The 10,368-nt window shown below is 47.1% G+C and overlaps 1 protein-coding gene across 1 annotated transcript in view; it reads right to left on the reverse strand.

The window, feature by feature from the left end:
- LOC144502267 (solute carrier family 2, facilitated glucose transporter member 11-like) overlaps positions 1–7,878 on the reverse strand; it is a 40,038-nt gene extending 32,160 nt beyond the window's left edge. Inside the window, exons 1-5 of the mRNA XM_078226090.1 lie at positions 7,693–7,878; positions 6,246–6,344; positions 5,976–6,136; positions 3,561–3,685; positions 1,451–1,580 (exon numbers count right to left, since the gene is read on the reverse strand). Of these exons, the coding sequence (XP_078082216.1) occupies positions 1,451–1,580; positions 3,561–3,685; positions 5,976–6,136; positions 6,246–6,344; positions 7,693–7,878 (701 nt within the window). The remainder of the gene's footprint in view (positions 1–1,450; positions 1,581–3,560; positions 3,686–5,975; positions 6,137–6,245; positions 6,345–7,692) is intronic.
- Between the last annotated feature and the right edge of the window lie 2,490 nt (positions 7,879–10,368).

Below are 10,368 nucleotides of genomic sequence, written 5' to 3' on the forward strand. Positions count from 1 at the left end.
GCATAGCTAGCATTTATTGCCCACTCCGCTTTTCCCTTGAGATGCCCACCTTGAACCACTGCAGTCCATGTAGTGTAGTTGTATCATTGATGGCATGCCCTCAACACTGTGAGCTTCTGTGCTACCACAACTGGTGGGTCTGTTCTGCCAGTGGGACAGGAAATAGCCAAGGATGGTGATGCAGTGTCTGGGGCGTTGGTCTTAAGTTATGATTCAGGAGTATGACCATGAAGTTTGTTGCTTGAGTGGTCAGTAGGACAACTCTCCCAATTCTGTCACAAGCCCCGAGTTGTGAATGAAGAGGAAGTCACAGGATCAACTGGATGGGTGTACTTTATTGTGTCTGGTGCTTAGGTTAATGACGGGTGTGTAACTGGTTTTATTCCAGTTAGACGTTATTGCAGTGGTCTAATACAACTGACTGGCTTGCTAGTCTATTTCAGAGGGCAGTTAAGAACCAATATTATCCTGTCCCTCAGATAGCACATCGGTACTGCACAAAGTTAGGGTTATGATCACCGTCAAGATATATCGGGGTAGATTTAGTAGTAATATCAAGTATACATATGCACAGTGAAATAGTTCAGGGTTCCAAAGTAAGTCTGTTTTGGGAACTTAAAAGAATGTTTGGAGGTTGATTTGTAATAGGTTCCTTCTACACCTTCTTACTGAACCATTGCTTCTATAAACAGAGTTCTTCGAGATACCATCAAGAGCATGGCTTAGAGACTGTAGTCTCTAATAGAAAGGTACTTCCACCAGTAGTCTCTTTTACTGTAACTTTGGGGTGAATTTTCCGCTCCCAATTTCAAGGGGTGGGAACGGCAGAGGAGGGGCAGAGAATAGCACGCGAGTCCCAAAATGGCTTTTACACTGGCAGGATTTCTTTGATTGACTGTCCCCGTTACCTCGCCAATGATGTAACGGGAATCATGACTTTAAAAGTCGGGATCCCCATTTGCATCTATTTGAATACCATTATCAGGCCTTTACACCGGTAGTTCCCCAATATTAAATAGTCCATTCTCATTGATGAGAAGGCACGTGAACACGACAGGTTCCCCCACGACTGCACCTGGTGAGCAGAACCCACTGGAGGTACACAGGTGAGTACAGCCCCGTGGAGGAAGAAGGCCATTCCTAGGCAGTACCCTGGCACTGCCCAAGCACTTCCCCCAGTGCCCAGGCTGTGCTGGGGGTAGAGCTGGCGGGGGAGGGTGTTGGTGGTTGGATTTCGGGGTCCATCTTACAGAATCAGCCAGCTCTGCTGAAACTTAACATGTAATTTTAAATGGCTGTGTCTCTCTTACAGATCTGCTTCCATCACTTTGACATTGAAATAATTTTCAGAATTTCACATCCTATATTCTTATGAAGCATTTTATCAGAAACACACACTTAGCCCTGTGAAACTGCACCACACATCGGGATTATAAAACGTAGGACTTACCTAATTCCAGTGGTCTGTCCAAGCACTAATCCAAATGCAGTAAACGGAGCATATGACAGAGCTACCAGGCCCCGGATTTGCATTGGTGCACTCTCACCGAGATACATGGGGTTAATATTCAATCCCACACCTCATGCAAAAGGAAAAATCAAGTTATATGAGGCACATTTATGGATCCAACCATTCTTGTCCAGTATTGTTTGTGGTTTACTCTGACTGAATATTCACAACAGTACTGAAATATTCAATCTGTAAATTTGGTTCCAAGGTATTTTGTAATGCTCTGATATTTTGCTTGGATATTAACTGTGTGAATCATAGAATCCCTACAGTGCAGGCCATTCGTCCCATCGAGTCTGCACCGACCACAATCTCACCCAGGCCCTATCCCCACAATCCCATGCATTTACCCTACCCCTGACACTAAGGGGCAATTTAGCATGGCCAATTCACCTAACTCGCACATCTTTGTGATTAGAACAATTGGATTTGGGTGTAAGTCTGAAGTAGAATCATAGAATCATAGAAACCCTACAGTGCAGAAAGAGGCCATCTGGCCCATTGAGTCTGCACAGACCACAATCCCACCCAGGCCCTACCCCCACATCTACCCGCTAATCCCTCTAACCTACGCATCTCAGAACACTAAGGGGCAATTTTAGCATGGCCAATCAACCTAACCCGCACATCTTTGGACTGTGGGAGGAAACCGGAGCACCCGGAGGAAACCCACGTAAACACGAGGAGAATGTGCAAACTCCACGCAGACAGTGACCCAAGCCGGGAATCGAACCCAGGTCCCTGGAGCTGTGAAGCAGCAGTGCTAACCACTGTGCTACCGTGCCGCCCGTTGCGACCAGTGGCGACTCTGATGAACAATTAACCCATGAGGTGGCATTGCGATGAAAGCAGTTAACAAATGTTGTGCTGCCTGCTAAATTAAATGATATGGCTGTGCCAACTGCATGGGTACACAAACCTGTTTGAGACAAGTACTGCCAGTTCTGATGACAGGTTATTAATTATCAATTTACATATTTGCTTTCTCTACAAATGCTGCCAAACCGACTGAGTATTTCCAGCATTTTCTATGTCAATTTCATTTAAAGCTAGCCTGCCCTACTTAAAGCCCGGCTGCACTCCTTAAATGTAAGCTTCATTCTTGCTGCGGCAATTGCTGCAACAGATTAAAGAGGAGTTTATGGTCAGAAAGAAGAGTGGAAATGATGCAAATGCCAAACAGTGTGGCGCTAGGCTCTCCAACACTGCTACAAGCCTCACATTCAAATCTCACATTACATGTTACACAATCACACGCACCACAAATATGTAATTAAAACATTCCAAGCCACTTTACTGGAGCATTATCAAACTAAATTTGACAACTCATCCTATAATGTGTTTTTTGGCCAATGGTTCAGGAGTGGGCACATGACTGGCAGGTGCATAATGGATGGGGAGGGGAGGAGAGTGGGAGGGCAAGGAAAGAGAGGAGGTAGGTAGCGTGGGATAAAGAGGGGCTACCAACTTGTTTTTTTTAAATTCATTTATGGGATGTGGGCAACACTGGCTAGGCCAGAATCCATTGCCCATTCCTAATTGATGCTGAGAAGATGGTGATGAGCTGCCGTCTTGAACCGCTCCAGTCCCTATGGTGTGGGTACCCACAGTGCTGTCAGGGAGTTAGTTCCAGGATTTTGACCCAACGACAGTGAAGGAACGACGATATATTTCCAAATCAGAATGGTGAGTGACTTGGAGGGAACCTCCAGGTGAGGATGCCCCCAATGGTCAAAGAGGACCCCCTACAAAGGTGGAAATCCCTCCCCCCCCCCCCCCCCCCCGATGTACCTGCTCAACAGCAGCCCACGCTGTCAAAACTGCCAGGCTGCTCGTCTTACTTCCACCTTCTCACGCAGACTGAAAAATTTCAGTGGAGGCAAATTGAGGCCCTGTTGTCTCAGTCAGTTGTCCACATATAATTAGGTGGTGTGTACACTGGGTGGCAAGTATACCAGGCAGGGTATATAACGGGCAGCCAAAAATATTTCTTCCATTATGTATTCCTGCCCAAGGCCAATACCCTCTAATTTGTTAGAAAAAATGTTACCTGAGTTTATTCCAGAAAAGAATCTCCCGATTATGATCAACTCAAAGGACTTCACTGTTCTGCTTAGCCCCATTAGCAAAGCACCAATGAGAACAAAACTGTTGTTTAACAACAGTGAATTTCTCCTGGGAGAATACAAAGTAAATGAAAATTTGTTAGTAAAATGTACTCAAAGCACCCCTATGTCACGGTAATCACCACAGCAGCAAGTTGCCCTTTGAAAAATGTCACTAAATTTTTCTCAGTATTACCAATGGGGCCTAAATTCCTCTAAATAATAAATGTGCCTGCATTTTCAGCACAGGTACTTATATTCAAGACTTGAGATGGGATTTTCTGGCTGTTTCCGCCCCCCACCCCCCACCACCATGGAATCCCTCGTTACAGAGGGTGCGAACAATGGGAAATAGCATTGACAGCGGCGGAACCGGAAGTTCACACCACCGGCCAATGGCAGGCCACTTGGGCCGCAGCACAACACGCCACGGTGGCGGTGGTTGGCAGGCACAAAATTCCACCCTAAGAGTTTTCTCCACTAAGAATGTCAAGATTCTAAATAGTTTATTCCCCTGGATCACCTCTGGGATTTTTATTTTGTTATTTGTTAATAGTTTGTGGCCATCCTTGGCCAGGTCAGCATTTATTACCCATCCCTAATTGCCCTTAAGAACATGATGGTGAACCACCTTTCTGAACCTCTGCAGACCATGTGCTTTAGATACACCCACAGTGCTGCATTAACAGGGAGTTCCAGGATTCTGTCCCAAACAGCAGTGATGAAATAGTGATATAGGCCGGGATTCTCCCATCACGACCCACAACTTTTCTGGCAGGTCGGGGTGGGAGATGCGCGTCGCCGGCCTTGTACCGGGATTTGCACATGCGCCGGGAACGCATGCACATCTCCCAGAGCTGGCGAACAGTCGCCGGTCAGACCACACTGGAAACCAGCGGGAAGGCAGTTAGGTAATTTGAATCTTTTTAAAATGTATTTTAAATATGTTTTAAATCGAATTATTGGGAACTTTCGGGTCCCTATTGAATCTCCCACCCCGCCAGGAGTACTTCATTCCGGCGGGGGTTCAGACTAGCTCCCCACGTTCGGGGAACTAGTGGGAGACACCGCCAGAATAAAGGCGGGGCAATTGGGGCCCCCAGGGGGTCGGGCGGTGGGGGGTAGTCCCCCCTGGGCTTGGGCACCCTGGCAGTACCAGCCTGTGCCCCCGGCATTGCCCAAGGGGAAAAGTGCCCATGCCCAGGAGGCACCTTGGCACTGCCCAGTGGGCGTCGGGCAGTGCCAAGGGGGCAGGGCCTATTGTGGGCAGGGCCTAGCGGCGATCAGTGGGGGTGGGGGGTTCTGCTGCCACTCCGCAGATAGGATCGGTCTGGGATGGAGGGGTGGCAGCAATTGGGGCGGGCTGGGAGGAGGGGTGGTCTGCCGGGGGAGACCTGCTCCGGGGGGGATCTGACCCCGGAAGGGTGTCAGTGTGGGGGTGTTTGTCGGGGTGAGGGGGGTGGAGGGATCGCCACTGCTGGGGGTGGTGGGGGGGGTGGGCTGTACATCGGGGTGCTCCGGGACGGGGGGCGTTCAGGGCTGGCGCGGGAATTTTGTGGGGGCCGCGACCAGGCCGTGGGGTGGGGCTCGAGGGACAGCACTGCGGGGGTCCCTGGCTGGCCAGCAATCGAGCTGGCCAGCAAACGGGGAGTCTGTCGGATCGGGACCGCTGCGCATGCGCAGAGTGCCAGAACTGTCAGACTCTGGCACGAATAGGCCCCGCCCCCCTGGGTTTTTAATGATATTCACGACTGGGACCTCTGCAGTGCACAGAGTGCGGAGATTCGGGTGAGAAGCTGAACTGAGAAAACAGTCGGGTTCTAGAACAGTTTTCCCACCAATTCAGCGCTTTTGGGAGAATCGCGGCCATATTCCAAATCAGGATGGTGTCTCTTGGAGGACAACTTACAAATGTGCTGTTCCCAGGTGCCTGCTGCCCTTGCTCTTTGGGCTGGTACAGGTTCTGTGTTTGGTAAGTGCTGTCGATTGAGATGGATGTCCAGTCAATCAATGGTTTCAAAATGAAATTGAATAGGCATCTCAGGGAAATAATAATGGCACAGTGGTTAGCACTGCTGCCTCACAGCGTCAGGAACCCGGGTTCGATTCCCGGCTTGGGTCACTGTCTGCGTGGAGTCTGCACATTCTCCCCGTGTCTGCGTGGGTTTCCTCTGGGTTCTCCCACAGTCTGAAAGATTGGTTAGTTGCATTGGCCATGCTAAATTCTCCCTCAGTGTACCTGAACAGGCACCGGAGCGTGACGATTAGGAGATTTTCACAGTAACTTCATTGCAGTGTTAATGTAAGCCTACTTGTCACATTAATAAATAAACTTAAAACTTTAAAACTGTAGCTCATACCTTCCAAACCTTATGGCCATGGGACCAGCAATAAGTGCCCCAACCAATCCTCCAACAGAGTAAGCGACCACAATAAAGGTCCAGATCAATGTGATGACCCAGTTCTCCAGCTGCGTGCCGTAGCGCTCAGTCCAGGTCTCATTGATAAAGTTTTGGATGAACTGTCGTTTTGAGGACACAAAGAAAATACAGATTTAGTTTTAATTTTCTTTTACAACTACAGAAACAACTGACTTTTACAAGTTGACCATTGCCCTAGTCTCGACTCACAGTTGTTGGTGCATTGATGATTGTCAGGTTAAACCCATATTGGAAGGTGCCACCAATAGAGGCAGCAAAGATAGTCAGGAGGAGACATCTGATTTGCAGCTACAAGAACACAGAGGAAATAGAAAAGATTACTTTCCAGCAGGGCTTACTTACATTGAAAGAAAAAAAATAAGCTTGCACATACATAGGGCATTTCACATCCTCAGGATGTCCTAAAGCGCTTCAGCCATTTTTGGAAGGGTAGTTATTTTAATGCAGGCAGATATGGCAATCACTTTGTACACTGGGCTGTGGCTCATTAAGTATCACTTGTCGCTTTTGGATAGTGACTTTTATTTTGGCTGTTACATTATTTTGACCGAGTTCTTTGGTGCTGCTCATGCGTGGTTTGTTTTAATTGCAAGAAATTGTGCTTATTTTATCAGTCTATCTTACCAGCTGCTGTTTTGCTTGCAGAAATGAAAATGGGCAAGATGGGAAATCCTTTGTGGTGATGAAGGTGGACAGTGGAGGATAAGGATAAATTGCAACCCCAGATTTGGAGGAGGGAGAACATTTCTTGAGGGGACAAGAAAGGCATGCAAGTCTTCACTTCAGGCATTATATATGCACCTGTTTTCACCCCACGAGTCACATGCTTGGCCAAACAATCCAATCTGGACATGATAGGAGAGCCTTCTAATTCCCAGAGAGTCTGTCACATCGCAATGTTGTTGCTCAGAGACAGCATGAAAGTCACAATGGCATTAAGCCTTTTGAAAGCTCAGCCAATCGAAGTGACTGATATAAAATCAGTCGGCAATCTGTCCACACATGAGATAAACACAAGGGGCATAATTTGCAGGAATGATGGCCAGAAATTCCATGGGGATTCTCCCAATCTCCCACTATAACATTGATGGAATATTGGTTTGAATACCAGGAACATACATGAGCTTATTGATGTCCAGTGTTGCTCAGGATAGCTCAGGGACCTTTTAAATTATTTAGCCAAAAAAGCCAATCGTGTATAGCCAAAAATGAAAACTGAATTTTAAACAGCAGCAAAGGCCATCTGATGCAGTCAAACAATGTCAACACTGCACTCCCCAAGCCCCCAAATTTCCTGGCAGAGGCTATGAAGGAGAGTCTGTCTGGCAGATTCATATGATTGTTAAGTTAGAAAACTGGCACCAGAAGGGCAAGGAAATGCAAAAATGATCACTTTCAGTTGTAATTACAAAGGGAACTGAGGGGACCCCCTGTGGAATTCCAGGGTCAACATGACTGTTACTTTTCCCATGACAAGGAGTTGACAACTCAGCAAAACACGCCCTCATTTCCCAAACACTAGCTTTCTAAGGGATATAAATATCCATGTAGTGAGCAGGCTATTGAACCTGGTTACACTTCTTGTCAGGCTAAGTGTAGTTCAGACCATTGCAGGTGGTGCCCTGAAGTGACAAACCTTGTACCCACTTTGCGCAGGACCAGATATATTTTGCCAGGCATCAATTGCCACATCACCACAGATTCCGGCCAGAATTCTCTGGCCATTTACACCGCTGGCATTCTCTGGTCCCTCCAGTGGCGTACTCTCTGCCGAGGCGTACCCTTTCCCGGGGCATGGCGTTGGTTCAATTTGAATTCCCATGGGCGGCACGGTAGCACAGTGGTTAGCACTGCTGCTTCACAGCTCCAGGGTCCCGGGTTCGATTCCCGGCTCGGGTCACTGTCTGTGTGGAGTTTGCACATTCTCCTCGTGTCTGCGTGGGTTTCCTCCGGGTGCTCCGGTTTCCTCCCACAGTCCAAAGATGTGCGGGTTAGGTTGATTGGCCAGGTTAAAAAAAAGAAAATTGCCCCTTAGGGTCCTGGGATGCGTAGGTTAGAGGGATTAGCAGGTAAAATATGTGGGGGTAGGGCCTGGGTGGGATTGTGGTCGGTGCAGACTCGATGGGCCGAATGGCCTCCTTCTGCACTGTAGGGTTTCTATGATTCTATGATTTCTATGATTCTATGATTAACAGCGGCAGGACTAGAAGATCCTGGCACCAGTGAATGGCGCACTGCCACTGAGAAAAACGCTGAGGGAAGGCCAGAGAATCTCGCCCTCCATTTCATGCATCTACATTGTGTTTCCTTTCACTTCATCTTTCCTGGCACTTTATGTTTGCCCTCATATACAGCCACTTACCTTAAGTACACACATTCTTTTAAATTTGGGTTGCTGGCCAGATATGCCCATTGCCCGGTTTAGGTCTGTTGCCGGCAGAAGGCCAAAGCTGTGCTGAGAGCATGTGCTAATATGGAAACAAATATCTCAGCACATCCAACTTTATGGGTCTAGGTTGATCCAGAAAGCGAGAAACTCCCAGCTTAGAGTTTGCTGGGATTACAAAACTGGGTTTAAGAGACCAGAGATAAAGAGTCATGGCTCTGTGGTATTGAGACCATTATTAGCTCCTTCCTGTCTAAAATCAGATCACAATATCAAAACAAGTTGCTACTAATTTCTCTCATCTAATTAGCCTTAGTTGAAATCTAACAAATCATAAAACACAAGCAGGTCCAATAACGACAAGTTGCATTTCAATATAGAAAAACATCCCAGCCTTTTGAGCATGACCCTTGTTCAGGAATGAGAGTGACTGTCCTTGATTAGGATAGCATTTGACCAAGGCAACCCAGTAAACTTGAAGTCAATAGGAATTGGGGGTGAATTCATCACTGACTGGATTCATTCCTATATAGAAAAAGATGACTGTGGTGTTGGAGGCCAATCATCTCAGCCTTAGAACATCGCTGCAGGAGTTCCTCAAGTGGTGCCCTGGACCCAACCATCTTCAGCTGCTTTATCAATGCCATTCTCATCAACATGAGGTCAGAAGTGGGATGTTCACTAATGATTACACAGTGTTCTGTAACCCCTCAACTCCTCAGAACATCCAGCCACCCATACCTGCGTTCATTGATATCTGGATGACACTCAGGTTTTGACTGATAAACTTAGGAACACGGGAGCTAGAGTAGGCCATTCAGCCCAACGGCTGATCAAACACTCCAAAGCCCTTTCCCTCACATCATCCTCAAATTCCTTTATGTCATTGTTATTCAGAAATCTGTCAATCTCTGCTTTAAATATACTCAGTGACTGAGCTTCCACAGCCCTAGAGAATTCCAAAGATTCACAACCCTCTGAGTCAAAAAGAAATTCCCTCATCTCAGTCCTAAGTGGGTTCTCCCTCATTTTGAAATTTTGCTCCTGGTTCTAGACTCCCAATAAGAAGTCTCACAACACCAGGTTAAAGTCCAACAGGTTTATTTGGTAGCAAATACCATAAGCTTTCGGAGCACAGCTCCTTCGTCAGATGGAGTGGTTATCTGTTCTCAAACAGTGCAAAAGGAGCTGTGCTCCGAAAGCTTATGGTATTTGCTACCAAATAAACCTGTTGGACTTTAACCTGGTGTTGTGAGACTTCTTACTGTGCTTACCCCAGTCCAACGCCGGCATCTCCACATTATGACTACCATCTAGACTCCCAAACCAGGGGAAACATCTTACCTGCCCTGTCTGTCCCTTTTGGTATTTTGTAGGTTTCAATCAGATCATTTCTCATTCTTCAGAACTCTGGAAAACACAGGCCCAGTTTGCCTAATCTCTCTTTCCATAGCACAGTCCCACCATCCCCGAAACAAGTCTATTGAGCCTTTGTTGCATTTCCTCTATGGTGATAATATCCTTCCCAAGGAAAGGAGACCCCAAAACTGCACACAGTACTCCAGGTGCAGTCTAACCAAGGTTCTACGTAATTGAAGCAAGATTTCACTAATCTTGTACTCAAATCCTCTTGCAATAAGGGCTAAGATACTCATTGCCCTTCCTAATTGCTTGCTGCACCTGAATTTTAGTTTTCAGTGACTTATTGATGAGGACACCCAGGTGCCTTATATCTTTACTATTATTGTGGCCACAAAAGACACGGGGGGATCATCAATAGATCTCTCCGTGGGATCGTGAAATGTGAGTTTCCCTATTGAGCGAGTGGGAGCTTGCCCAATGAGAAACGAGCAGCGGGAGTTTAAAACCCGCGCTCACAGTCTGGGCCATGTGTTGTAGGTCCGGAATTTGGGAGTTGTGTTGCTG

This window comes from Mustelus asterias, chromosome 13 (genome assembly GCF_964213995.1).
Source record: "Mustelus asterias chromosome 13, sMusAst1.hap1.1, whole genome shotgun sequence".
Lineage (NCBI taxonomy): Eukaryota > Metazoa > Chordata > Chondrichthyes > Carcharhiniformes > Triakidae > Mustelus > Mustelus asterias.